The sequence below is a fragment of the Chiroxiphia lanceolata genome, chromosome 12 (assembly GCF_009829145.1).
Source record: "Chiroxiphia lanceolata isolate bChiLan1 chromosome 12, bChiLan1.pri, whole genome shotgun sequence".
Classification (NCBI taxonomy): domain Eukaryota; kingdom Metazoa; phylum Chordata; class Aves; order Passeriformes; family Pipridae; genus Chiroxiphia; species Chiroxiphia lanceolata.
Window position 1 is genome coordinate 16885930 of NC_045648.1, and position 14485 is coordinate 16900414.

General features: G+C 47.5%; 1 protein-coding gene across 3 annotated transcripts in view; it reads right to left on the minus strand.

Moving 5' to 3' along the window:
• The window catches only part of NPTN (neuroplastin), a 46680-nt gene that overhangs the window by 9554 nt on the left and 22641 nt on the right, over window positions 1-14485 (minus strand). For all 3 annotated transcript variants that reach the window (XM_032699824.1, XM_032699822.1, XM_032699823.1), the window contains exons 2-5: window positions 10563-10731; window positions 7858-7952; window positions 1666-1799; window positions 556-829 (exon numbers count right to left, since the gene is read on the minus strand). In XM_032699824.1, the coding sequence (XP_032555715.1) occupies window positions 556-829; window positions 1666-1799; window positions 7858-7952; window positions 10563-10731 (672 nt within the window). The remainder of the gene's footprint in view (window positions 1-555; window positions 830-1665; window positions 1800-7857; window positions 7953-10562; window positions 10732-14485) is intronic.

A 14485-nucleotide genomic window follows, 5' to 3' on the forward strand; every position in this document is an offset into this window, starting at 1 on the left:
AGTAAGAGCCCTCCCCCACCCCTCTGAACTCTGAGAACATTTCAGTTTTGAAGTATCTCTGCAGTCCCAAATCCCTTGAAATGTAATGATTCCTTAGTTTTAAGTGTAATGTTTCCTTACGGAACCTGCCCAGTTGTCTGACCTGGATGCCACATGGAAGAGGGAGTCGCTACCCATCATGGAATAGTGGCTTCCAGCTCTCCCCCCCTGTGCTGCCCTACGCTCCCTTAGGGCCGACAGGCAGGATTTCCCAGGGCTACCACAGCAGGAAAGCAACGGGAGTACCAGATCCCTTGTGCAAAAAAAGCTTCGGAGATATTAATGACCCCCCCCTCCCACCCCATGGTCTGAGATCTCTGGAAAAATCCAGTGTTGTGACCCTCTGGGCTTTACGTCTGGAGAAGGAACAGGCGAGAAAGCAAAGCGCTTGGAGCTGGACAAACTGGGCTGCTGGTCCTTCCTGCCCCAAGGCCCCACACTCCGTTGTGGCTCCCACAGGCTCTCTTCCCTTGCTCCTCGTGCTCCGTGCTCAGTGGCGGCGCTGGGCACACTTACCGTCCGGCACCTCGTCCGGCCGCTTCCTCTTCTCGTAGATGACGATGATGACCACGAGGATGACGATCTCTGCCAGGATGCCCAGGAAGGGCCACAGCGGGGCCAGGTGGCTGCGCACGCGCAGGATGGTCGTGACCGACACGGAGCCCACCTGGTTGGTGGCGTTGCACTGGTACTCGCCGGGGTCCTCGTTGATCTGCAGGTTTGTGATGCTGAGCTCGGTGTAGTTCTCCTTGTTGGAAATAAAGAACCTGCCGGAGGAGTTGTTGATGTCCTGGCGAAAGGAGAAGGGTGGAAAAGAGCGAGAGCCTTTGGTTTGTGTGTCATGGAACTGGAAGAGCTTTGAGGGAGAAGCCCACAGCTGGTGTTTATTCTCTCTCTAAAGGGAGCTGTGCTTCAGAACACCACCAAAAATACCACGAAGGGAACCCTGCACATCACCACCACCTCTGAGCACTCCCAGCACACGGGCACATACAGCACCATCCCATAGGAATTTGAGCTCACACTTGGCAGTGAACAATCATCCCATCCTGTTACTTGCTTAACATTTTTTATTCAGCCATCCCTCCAATTGCTGCCTCTGGCAGGTCATGCAGCGATAGAAAAGCCAACGGGTTTAGCAACTTCCAGCTTCTCTGCTATCCCCATTGCTGGTCACATTTTCCTGCTCACTGCAGCAGTTGCTACATGGAAAAAATATGCTCACTTGAACACTAATAGAGATCACTGCCACCTCCTCATACTGAGTCTTGTGAGCTCAACCAGTAAAACTGGAAAACTTGGGAGGAATTTATAGCCAAATGCAGATTTAAATCATATTTCATAACTCAGATCTTGCAGTTTGCAGCAGATACCCTGAACACTGTATTGACCAGCAATGCCATGAGCAGCTCTTGTTCACACCCCAATACCATAAATATGCATCTTTTATCCATCCATCCATCCCCACTGCTGCCTTCACTCACTGACGGCTCAGACTTTTGAGGAGCTGCATTTTACAAAGTTATGAGGCTTCAGCAGCACATCCCTAAAGCCAGGGTGCTGGTTTCCCTCCTTCCAGGGATTTTGGCAGGTGGGTGCGTGCCTGGCCCCCCCCACTCCTCTTACCTCAAACACTCCATTGACCTTCTTGCGCCAGACCCACTCGGGGTGGGGGAAGCCCACGGACTTGCAGTACATGAGGGCCTCCTGCCCCTCGTTCTTGTTCTCACTTCGCTTGTGCCCGGTGATGTCGGGAGTGGCTACAAAACAAAGGAGCAGCTTGTAAATGCAAAGAGAGCCATTTCAATCATATGGACAAAAACCCAAGTTTTCCAGCTCCCTGGAAGCTGTTCCTTTCCCACACCGAGCCTGTCTTTGGGAGGAAAAATTGTGATTTTACTTCTCTGTTTATCAGCGCAGCCCTAAAACCTCACGAGAGATTAGGCTGGATCAGTGCAGCGCCTGAGCTGAACCTTGGCTGGAGCAGATGGTTCTGGGGCCGCAGTGACCACCTTTAAAGCCCTCCAGCCCGCTAATTACGGCACACGTGGCCTGCTGTGTGATGGCAGGACACTGATCTGATAATCCAGTCAAAGGCCAGGCTGGGTGCTCCAGGAAAAGACCCCCAGGCACCAGAATTCCTTCCAAGGAGAGTTCCTTTCCCCACTAGCAAGTCCCCCCTGCAGACAGGTACAGGGGGAGCACCTGCAGCTGAAATAACGGAGCAGATTTCACAGTTCTGATCAAAGTGAACAAAACATCTTGTGCAACCAGACATCAGCTGAACCTGCTCGTCCCAAAAATTACAGCTCTTTGGGAAATTGCTTGGCAAGCTGAAGTGCTTAATATTGTCACATTTCACAGCCCAGGGGTTTGAAATGCAGGAAGCATCCCATGCCTTGGAATCTTCTTAGCAGTAATGCAGCTGATTAACTGTGCCTCTCACAACATTATCAAAATGAACAAAAAAGGCTGTAAGAACACCTCAGCTACAGTGCTCCTGTGTGTATGTGTTCACCTGCAAAGACACCACAGGAGACACCCATTGACCCAGGCTTTCTCCAAGTGCCTGTGGGAATTCCAGCAGGATTCCCAATACACCCCTGAGCTCTGCAGGAGTTCTGACCAAAGGGTGAAGCTAAGACAGGTGCCAGAAAATTAATTACAGACGATGCCAACCATAACCACGATAGGTAAGAACAAGGCCAAGGACAAAACCAAGGGGTTTTATTTATCCTTAAGAAAAGCGACACATAAAATGTATCCACATCAAACATAAAAATACTTTGAGAGACATAAAACCTGAACTGAATGAAGACACCAGATCCAAACAATTCTCTGGTCCTGTGCAGAAAGCAGCTGCCAGGTACAGAAACCGAAGGAAGCAGGGAAGGCAAGGCCATTCCACACCTCCAGGTGATATCACACACCACCCGTGCCTGCAAGGGGCAGTGACACACAGAGGAAATCAAGGGTTTGAGCTGGAGGGCTTCAAGCAGAAAAATCAATGAGCTTTGGGGTTGTGTGTGCTGTGTGACTTCAGGACCCCAAGCACTGACATGCACCTGCAATGTCCTTTCCTGCCTGCAGCCCCAGGGAGGAAAAGAACACTTATTCCAAACAATGATGGTTCAGGAAGGGGATTTCATCTCATGGCCTGCTGAAAGGTGCCAAGGGAGTTCTCCTTCAGGCAGGAGCTGGGTGAGCCCAGTGACCTCCCTGTGGTTTTTGCTTCCCTGAGGATGACAAGCAGGGATCTCCTCCAGCCTCAGGAACACGAGACGCCAGTGGGAGCACAAGAGACGTGTGGTGACAAGGCAATGATCCCAGACCTGGGCTGCCAAAAGGGACTGGAAATGACCCCAAGGGGAGAAGCAGCAACAGGATTCATCACCTTGGAGCTGCAGCCCCACACGGGCTCCATGTGGCAGCACTTGGGTTTCCAGGGCCATCCCTTGGCAGCAGATCTGTGCTGGGAAAAGGGGCCAGGGGAGGCAGCAGGCACAGCTGGCCCACTTTGTGTCAGATGTTGGTTGGGAAAGAGGGAGGGAGAGAAAGAGGGAAGGCTTTCTAGGACACCTCAACTTGTACTGCAGGGTGACCTAGAGCTCTCCTACAGCCCACAGACAGCGACACTGTAAGGAGAGGCCATCTCCAAAGGGTTATCCCAGCGGAGCACAAGTGCCAAGAATACCTCCTGCTCCTCCCCGGCTCTGCTGGGACAGGCACTATTTCTGTAGGCAGCCAGAGGGGAGCCCCAGTGCAGTACTGATGATTCAGGGCATGGTGCTACCCAGTGAGACATTAATGCAGCATCTCCTCTCCCAAACTGTGTTCTGCTCTCCCACTATCCCCGCAGCAAACCCCAGTCACAGCTTTAGCACAGAGTAGTGTTTTCTTGGGAAGCTTTTCAAGGCAGGATTATTCCTCAAACCATTCTACTCTGGTGCCAGATAAAGGCCAGAATGAGGCAGGTGTTGTTCAGGAAGGGTTTGGATTTCACTCCAGCTTTCAGGCAGCAGAATCCCCATCTCTGTTCAGACGTGGACACAACCTGCTCTGTCAGCTCCTGCACCACTGAAACCCAGACACTGCCCCTGGTGAAACTCCTGCACTGTGACACTGGAAAGATACTGAAGGTTTCCTTGGAACAAGCACATGGAAGAGCAAAAAAGAGACAGAGCTAATTTAAATTAACTGCTACCAAAAAGAAGGCAAAATAAACATGCATTCAGGGATTCTTGACACAAGAGGAACTTCTGATATGCAGCGTTTTGATAGTTTTAAACCAAACCACAAGAGAAAGGAGGGTTTGTGCCAGACTAAACACTGGGCTTCCATGCTCCAGGTCCCCAACAGACACAAAACACACTGTGCAGCTGCTTTCTGAATGGTTTGCTTTCAATACAGCCCTGAAAAGAGGGGGTTTTGCCTTGTTAAAGGGTACTTGAATATACAGGAGGCATTCAGCCCTTAATTTCCAGGTATTTTCAAGCTATTTTACAGCACTACCAAAAAGGAAAGTTGAACTAATATGTGTAACACCTCCAAACCACGTCCCAGTTAACAAAACCCCTTCAAGTTTCCCATTAACAGACAAAATTAAAGCAAGGGCAAAAGCACCTAAAAATATTCCTGCAATAAAAACTCCTATGTCTTATGGGTGACCTATAAAAGGGCTCTGGAAGATTTGTTTCCCTGCATTATGATCCTAATCCCTGTCTCCCTTTGTAGTCTGGGCACAGAGTGAAGACACCAAAGGTGCAGTGAGAAGGGAGAATCTGATGTGGATTTTCTTGGATCACTCCAAGATCCGGCTCTGCCAAGAGTGTCCCATTTCTTGATTAATTTCTGGTACAGACATGAGGCTGCAGCAGAGGTTTCCTAAGACAGTCAGGAGTCCAGAGCCAAGATCTTCCCCAAGAGCAAGTGGGAGGAACAGAAAAGTGCAAAGTGAGCGAGGGGAGTCAAAGAGTCCCTTGATGAGAGAATGGCACAAAGGCCTCAGAGGAGGAGGAATGATACAGCTCTGGACACGGAGAAAAGGGAGCCTGGTATGGGAAGGCAAGGCAGAGAGAAGAGATGCCCTCTCAGTTATGGTACATAATCCAGGATCTTCCTTGATGCTTGTGCTACCCCTGTGCAGCCCAAGGGAACTGCAGGGATGTCCTTCCCCAGGCTCTCCCAGCTGCTCTGTGACAGACAGACAGACAGAAACTTGTTTGCTCTCCCACCTTCTCCTGAGATCTCGGTAAGAGCAGGAACACTGCAGAGGCAGAATTCTTCAGGGTTGCATTTCATTCCTCTTCTTTCTTTTAATCTTCATTCTCCAGAGCTCCAAACTCCCAACAAAAAGCAAAAAAGCAAAGCAGGGTCTTCTACAGTGTGGCAGTGGAGCAACTACAGACATCCATTTCCAGGTGGGGAGGAGGTGGCAAAGAGCCCCTTGGCCAGGGCCTGGCAGTGTCATCCCCACTGCTCCTGCCAGGATAACCTGCTTCCATGCAACAGTCCCACAGAAAACATGGGAGAAGATCCCTATTCCAAGGCAGAACTTTCCCAGTATCAGCATTTGCTCAGCCTGTTGTTTCAAGCTCAGAGCTGCGCTCCCACAGTGCCCCCAAAGCTCCGAGGATCTGAGCAAAAACACTCAAAGGCTCCACCAGATGCTTCATCCAAAAGCTGGATGAGGGAAGCCAGACTTGGAATTCCCAGAACAGCGTCACAGACTGCCATTAAACCCCAGTAATTCCAACTGCTGTTACACTCCTGCCCCAGGAATTTTTCTACCGAGAAAAATCACAGAATCCCAGAATGGGATGGAAAGGACCTGAAAGCTCATCCAAGTCCCACCCCCTGCCATGGGCAGGGACACCTTCCACTAGACCAGGTTGCTCCAAGCCCCATCCAGCACTTCCAGGGACACGTGGAGGCAAACAGGCAGCATTACATGGAAGGCAAATGGCAGTGGATGCCCTGGGCTGCATCTGCCACGAGGCACTCGGTGAAGTTGTTCACAAGCTGTCACAAAGCCACTATTTTTGGCCCACGGGCATTTTCGTATTCAGAACCATCTTCTCCCTGTGCATCAACAGATGAAACTGCACCACAATTACAGTGAGCAATTAAATTTGTGTTCAGCTGCTTAACCACAAACACCACACCTGCAGGTAAGTACTAAACCACAGCATCTGCAGGGGCAAACAAGAGTCACGTCTCACTGTCCATCACATCTGCCTCGTGCTTTAAATGCATCCCAATTTGTCACTCCCCAAGTTTCCAAGGAACAGGAGTTAGAAGGAAAGCATCTTTCCAGTTAAAAAGTGTCCACGTGCTCCAATTCCCAGTTTGCTTGGCATAAAGCTTGAGCAGGTACTTCCCACCCCAGACAAGCCCTGGTTCTTCTCCCTGCCAAGGAGGAATTCAAGGCACATCAGCCACTCTTGCTGTAAGGAAGAGCTGGAAAACAGGGTTCCTGAGGCCTGGAATTGTGGCAGCTGAGGACTCTGGAGGGGTAAAATCTCCCAGGAGTGCTGCTGTAGTCACTGCCTTCTAGCTGAGGGCCACTCATGGTACTTTAGGTATGTGAAACGTTAGCAGGATTAGTTCTTGTTGCACTTCAATCACATGACTGGCTCTTCTTTCCACAATGTTAAACCCCACATCCCTGCAACCCCCCCTGCCAAGTTCTGTTGGTGGCAGGCAGGGCCAAACCCTGAGGCAAATATTCCCAAAAGATCTTTGGAGACATTCTAGAGAGCTGGAAAAGGTCTTACTCTGTTCCCAAAGTTACCTTTCCTGCCTCCAGAAGTGCTGTGTCACCTAAAGCAGTCTAGAGAAGGAAGTAAGAACTTAAGATTTTAATTAAGGTAATATTAGAAGATTTAGCAATTAGAGCAGAAGAATAGAATGAGATTAAAAAAAAATAAAAAAGGAAAATAGCCCCCCTACAACCATGGGGGTACCTTAAACACCCAGATGAAGCTCACCAGAAGCACAATGTGCTGGAATTCAAACTGCTCTAAGCAAGGCAATAATTATTTTTAGAGATAAATACAGTTTTAATCACTAACAGCCCATTTCTGTGTGTTCACATCCCATAGACTTCTTAGCTGGGCCAACAAGAACTCGTTGGGAAAGAACTTTTAAATCATCAAGACAGAAAACCAGTACAAGATCAGCCAGGATGTTTATTTATATGGCACTATTCCCCTTCCCCAGGGGACTGCATGGTCCCAGAGATGCTGCTCTCCAGAGAGAGAACAATGCTGTGAATTTGCCACGTCACACAGACCAATGAATTACTCTCAGATTCAGGACCATGCAGTGGGGAACCAGAAATTCCCAAACCAGCTTTTGCTGAAATTATTGGCTATTTACCAATCGCCTCCATATTATGACCCAGACACTGCTCTTTTGTTCAACAACTACAGCAAAACTTGGTGCAAACCTTTCACATTTTTAAGCCATTTCTGTCCTAAATTTTAGGGTCCTAAAGATGCCAGAGGATGCACAAGACAGAAAGGTGTTGTAGTATTCCCTGAGTACACCACAAATGCAATGGTCATATTCCCATCTCTGTGAGACGTTTCCCTAAGAATGTGTGCAAGCCTTTCCCTTGGAATTCTAATTATTGTGTATCATAACAAATTATTATTTATAATAAACTGTATTGTTGACCCAGGTTTGACCACAGGCCCCGTGTCACGAGGAAAGGCCTCACGAGTTCACTCTCTTGTACAGAGCCCAAGTGATGTGGCAGAGAAATGGCATTTTCAGGGAGAGGAGACAAACCCAAACAGACAAAGCCAGGAGTACCTCTCACTTCTATAGTGGCGTTGGCTACAGGAGAGTTGGAAAACACAAACACACACAAGTATTCCCCCGACTCCTCCGCTCTGGCCTTCGCGATCCTGCAGACAGGAGAGAACACGTGTAAGAGCCCGGAAACACTGCACTGGCAACAGAATTTAGTCCCCCCCACCCCAGACTTTGGTCTTTTCACTGGATTTCATACTGTTAACTCAATTAATGCCTGTTAATTGTGCACTGCAGCTCGTTTGGAGCAAGTCCTCCTCGAGTCAGTGGCCTAAGTAGGCAGGTACAACCCCCTCTGAGCCCAGCCTAAGGCAGAGCTCTTGTCCCCAGTCCCTCCCTCCCTTTACCAAAAGGCTTCTTGGCTTTCTTTTATTATTATTAATTCTTTAAACCCCTAAGCAAACAGCATGCAGCTGAACAGCAACCCTGCAATAAAACAATTTAATTACACATGGAAACTGCTCAGACACATGGAAAAAGCCGCTCAGTTCAACACAATCCTCTGAGTGTTTACAGCACTTACTTTCCAGAGTTGCTGGTGAAGGTCTAAAGTCTCTTACAAAGTTAATGCCTCTTTCAGATAAGCAACTCCCCAAGTGCATTCAGGGCCTTAACAGTTAAATAATCACGCTCTGACCACTGCTTTTTTTATCAGTCAGTGTTTAAAAGTGAGGGGAAATAAGTAAGACACTGAATTCTCTCAGTTCCACACAGGCTGCTTTGCAAAGTGTGACGCCACAAGGGTGGCACTGGGGTATTATTACCATCAATCATTAAAGAAGGGTAAACTGATACAGCTGCAAAGTTTTCAAGACAGACAAGTTTGTTTAGCCAACAACTGCCTTCCAGCAGGAGCAGCTGCATCGAGTCTGAATGAGCATCAGGAAAGATATATTCAATTTCCAACGTTGTGTGAAGCAGGATTTTTAAGGGAAGTAGTTTCACCTCTAAGTTCTGAAGCTTCCTGGATGGTCAACACTGAACTTCCAAGTACCAACCATATCTCACAGCAAACCAACACACTAATGACTGAAAAATCAATAACCTGGAAGTTTGTAAGGGAAATAAATAGAAAGAAAAGATTAAGCAAGCACACAGATAGATGGTGGAGCTAAATATCCTCTTTTAACCACAGCTACGTTGACACTGCTGGCCTGGATCCTCACTGAGAGAATTTGGTATTTCTGATTTAAAAAGTAACCAAATCAAAGCAGAAGTTACCAACCAGATCAAACTCAAGAACAGAACACCACGGAAAGCCTGAAACCCCAATGTGCAGCAAAGCAGCTTCAAAGTGATCAGGAAATCAAGATCTGTTTTGCAAATGTAAATCTACTGATTTCTCCAGCTGTCCCTGGGATTTCAGTGTGCTCCTACAACCCCTCTGTTCCCTGGGAACACAGTGACTGTCTTTCTTTAGCCCACTTTACTACGTTCTTATCCAGGAAGTTAAAACTGAAGCCAAGCTTAATCCTCCCTCTACAGAGGAATTTTGAAGGAAAACATGTCTTGGAACATATTACAGGGAAGTCAGCCTCAATCCTTAAGTTTCCTGGAAAACAAAGTGCACAAAGTGCCTTTTGCACCACTCAAACTGGTGCTTTTGGACCAAACTGCTCATCAAGTTAATTGCCAGATAAGCAAGCAGAGCCTTTAAAACTCAAGGCCAATGCTAAACACTGCACTGAGGAAGTAACAGGATGTAATTATGGAAGTGAGATGAATTTTTAAATTAAACAGGTAATGCAAAGTGAGCTAAAGAGGAAAAGGGAAAATACACATTTGCCAGAATTAAACCCAACTTCCATAATCCCGGGGATGAAAGGCTCCTTTGCTAAGGCAATGAAAACCTTGAACATTCCTTAATCCTGTGTCAGTGAACAACATTAGGGTGGGTAAAGAGCCACCCCAGAGACAGAAATCAGGCAGCTATTTAGTTGAGGGCAAGTTCCCAGCAGTGGTTAAAAACATTCCTCAAGTGCTCTTCATCTTGGCCTAACACTGAACTGAGAGCTGTATTTGCTGCCCATGCTGACAGCAAGGGAAGAGAATGGGTGGAAAGAAGAAAATATGAAAGAAAATCACACACTCAGAACAGATCTCTGAGGGCATCACTGAGGGAGCTCCATGTGCTCTCAGCAACTCCACGGCAAGGAAGTCCCTTTCCAGGAATATGGAGACCCTCCAAAGATTTGTGCTCTGTGCAAGCTCCAGTGAAACGAGGGAGGTGGCTGTGTAGGGTCTGTTCCCTCAGCCTTGGATGGAAGGGACAGAGCCAGGGAACAGGTCAGTGCTGAGGGTGAGGATGCACCGACAGCCCAGAGGTACAAGTGACGTGGTTCAGTCAAAATGTGGGACCATTTCCTCACAGTGATCTGACAACCTTCACTAACAACTCTGAGATCACCCTCTCTCATCCCCCAAGGCCAGGAGATGACTAAACCAGCTCACCTCAGCAGTGATTTGTGTGCTGCACCTCCCTGCATGGCACAGACATACACTGGATCCATCTTCACGTAGGGAAGAAAACTCCCCTGTGTGTCTGTGCCCCAGAGAGGAGCTAAATGAGTTCAGATTGCAAGGTCCAGAATAATCCAGGCTTTAGACACCCTGGAACCCAACCCCTCATCGCCTGCTCCAAAGCCACCGGTCTGCCAGCCCGGCGCTCTCCAGTGGAACAGGAAGGTTATTCCCAAGGGACTCACTTGTATTCTGTGGTGTTGGAGGTTCTCCTAGTGCCTGGGATCTCCTCCCCGTTCTTCACCCAGTAGCTGGCGGTGAGGGGGCTGGGGCTGGTGGTGAGGTTGCACTGCAACGTGACGGCCACCCCGGACACGTGGAGCACCACATCCTCGCTGGCGTTGATCCGGGGCTCTGAAACGAGGGGACAGCACATAGCAACAACTCACCTTCCCCAGGCACTGCCACGCTAGTCTAAAATCCAGAGGGGGAATCGGGAAGGGAAAGAGACTACACAAGGAATGTCACTGCACTAGTTGGGAGACATCGAGAAAGCCACAATAAACAGCCGACCACTAGTGAAGGCAACACCTTAGGGATCAGCACTCCTGGATGGAAGAAGAGAGTTATTTAGATGGTTTATTCTAATATTCACATTGCTACGGGTTTCTAGGTGACACCATTAATGATTTTTTGCACATTACTGACCATAACACAGGAGAACACGTGTCCTGTGAGTGTATAAGAGACCAGCTTGTCCTCCAGAGGCTTCTTTCTGGCTGTTACTTTGATTCCTCTACTCTGAGGTTTAAACCAAACCCATTTTCTATACAGAATGGCCCTCAAACTTAAGACTTCTGAATATTATTTCAGGATTTCCCCCTGTAAACGGACTAAAGTCTACCTATGGAAAATATCCTGTGCACACAAGAGATTTCAAAGAGCCCAACTCCCATGGTGTCTGAAACGGGGCCAACACCAGTGTGGTTAAGGCAGAGCCTGGTGAGGAGTGGCTGAAAGCAGCCCTTACACAGCATGTTAGAGTTGGACTTATTTTGTCTCTAAAGTAACCCTAAACATAAACATTAATGAAGGGGGGAAAAAAAAGGAGCCTCAGTGCATAAACAGACCCCAGGAGTTACTCACTTTGCTGGGAACAGAACCCAGGCTGTTCCACTTCACAATCTTACCCGGTAACAGCAAATTCACTTTTTTTTTTTAGGGGAAAGCCTTTCAGAAGTGTTCAAATTAGTATGAGGGCACTGTCCTTACATTTGATGGCCACATGTGCTTAAAATCATGCAGATGGCTCTCACTCACTGACAAATATGGCTGGTGAACTTTTGGCACAGTCAGAGACAAGTTTCTTCCCAAACTTGGAAAAAAGACCTTTCTATGGAAGGTCTCATGGCTCACATCTGGTTTCAAGCATTCTGTAAAAAAACCACCTAACACAGGATGACAGAGCTTAAAAGAAATTAAGAATTTTTGCTGTTAAGTCTTCAAAAAGTACCTAATTTAACAGTGGCTCTGGTTTCAGCTTGGACTAGAGGCCAAGACTACGGGGTTTCTGCTGTTCAGGTGCTGCTGTGCCTTCAGCCTTGGATTTATTTCCTTACTTTAAAGGGTGAAATGGATTCCCAAGAGGTGGCTGCTGCCAGCTGCTCATTTCTCTGACCACGGTTGGCAGCACCAACCCCTCTGGATGCAGGAGCTGCCTCTCCCCTCTCCGGGCAGGAGGTGAGGCACTGGGTCAGTAACCAACACCTTCATGATTTCTGCAAGCCAAAGGAGTTTGAATCCTGTGAACTCTGCTACACCTCGTGGTAACAATTTGGAGGGTAAGTTTAGTTATATCCATGTAGTCTTTTGGCTGCTCATCTGCAAAGCACTTGGAATGCAAGTTATGAAACAGAATGAGGGGGATGGAAAATACTGGTTGTGTCAGAAACGTCACAATTCCCAACACAGACATTCCTCTATCCTTAAATTACTGCCCAGAGAGGCAGGGAGAAAAAACATCTACCTGCCAATAACCTGATGGAGTATTCTAGTCCTGTACATCCCTTCTCCAGCAGGCTGGGTTTTTTTTGAGAAGTCCTCCTTTCCACAGCTATATAAACCCAGGACTGGTATTTACCTGCAGAAACACTGGCAGGTACTGCAGGAACAGAGGGGGTTTGACTCTTCCCACAGACATTTTGCTCTTATCACACATTTTTAACTGTGTTTCTGCCTCCTTCCTCCCACCCAGGGGATTTCATCCTTGCAAGGATCTCTTTGGGTTCTCCAGTACAAAGCTGTTGTGTCACAGCCATATTACTGGACTGCCCCGAGTGCTTTTCCATCCCCAACAAAAAGCTCATTTGCATTCCCAGAAAAATACAGAGCTATGGAAATATTGTCAGCACTGTGTTTGAAACAGTAATTCGGTGTCTGACTTGCAACTTCTTTAGTTTTAGTTTAGGAAAATGAAAGGCAACTGCAGTCTCATATTCACCTTTACCTGCATTTATGGTATTTTGTTTATAAAAATAGCTATCAGGCATTCCCAGCCTGATTTAATTCCAGGAGACAAACTGCAACTGGAATACTGCTGGGACAGTGACATCCAGAGGAAGGTGTTCACCTACAAGAGTCACTTTTCACACGACTTAAACTGCCCATTTTATGTAAGACCAGCTTTCAAAGTTAAAAACCAAGCAAACCAACTAAAGAAAGCCCAATAAGTGAAATTCATGTTCCAGTTTAGGAATGAGGCAGAAGGCAGACGGGAGTTCTGAGGTGCTACATTTTAAAAATCAAGCTGCACTTGATCTCTTCCAAGGACAGGGGTGGAGGTTGTGCTCTTTGAGACACTGGACCTTTCCTTTCGGCAATGCTGGGGTCAAACATTGGCAGCAGCAAAGTGGCCACTATTAACTGGAAATTCCAACTGTTTAGTGAGACAATTCCCACTCCAAAGGCAAATTGTGTTCAGACACACAACAGAGCAGCTGAGACAATTTGGGTAGGCTCAGATAAGATGGTCTCCAGGTCTCCAACCTCATTGGAAGCCCTCTCCTGGCCTTATCTCTGTTTCCAGGCAGGAGCTGGATGTCCATGGGGTCTTTCCCAAGCAGCAGCAGGTCAGATCTCTTATCATACACAACATTACAGAGTAAAGGCATTAAAGGATTTGATTCAACATTTGCCCCACCACGAAAGCAGAATTTTCCTGGGCACAAGGCACTTGGTAAGGAAGCCACCACACACATTCCTGAATTAGTAACACCAGATGTAACAAGGAGTTAACTGGGGAGGAAGATGAAGGTTAAGCTCCAGTCCCGGGAGCAGGTTAGTACCAGTGGCCTGAGAGAGGGAAAACCCACTTTGCATATGGAAAACTCACAGCAACTCATTCCCAAGGGTTGGCTTTGCATATGAAAAGGATTTTCTCCCTCAGCAGGTCACTCCAGCTGGCTGGACACAGCCAGAGGAGCTCAGGACCCACCACTCTCCAGAGACCCCACAGGTCTGGACAGGGCAGGGGGATTTCCAGGAGACATCAACTTCCTAGAAGACAAATTTCTGGGCTTTATCTCAAGGTAGTATCATTGCCTAAGATTACAGGTTCTTGCTGCTGTAGGTCATGCAAGCAATCCAAGTCCTTTGGGACCTCAAAGGACCAGGGAGGAATCAAGGAGTCATTAGGATTGGAAGCTGAGCAGGTTTGAGCTGAACCACCCAATGCCACTTAAATTTTTTAAGTCAATCCACATCATTGGGTTCACCGTCTGTTTTTCCACATGTATCAATGCTGTTTCCATTTTCCAGAGGGAAGGTCTCTGATCCAGCAGTGCTGACTGCAGCACTATGGTTTAGGGAGAGTCTGGGATTGGGGTTTTTTTAAGGTATTCAAATACATAACTGAGGCATAATTACAGATTTGACGTTTTTGTACCCAGACAAAACTCCAGGTGGTGCATAAAAGGTTTATTTATGCACAAAGGACAAGAGCAAGACACCAGCTTTGCTCTGCTCTTTTGTCACCTTAGGACACTGGGTAATCATGCAAAAAGTGAGTTCTCCTGCACCTCTAACACGGCAGATTTAATTCCCTCTACCTACAACTCCTTAGACATTTGCTTCACTATCTGCAAAGGCAAGAATTTTACATCTTGCCCAA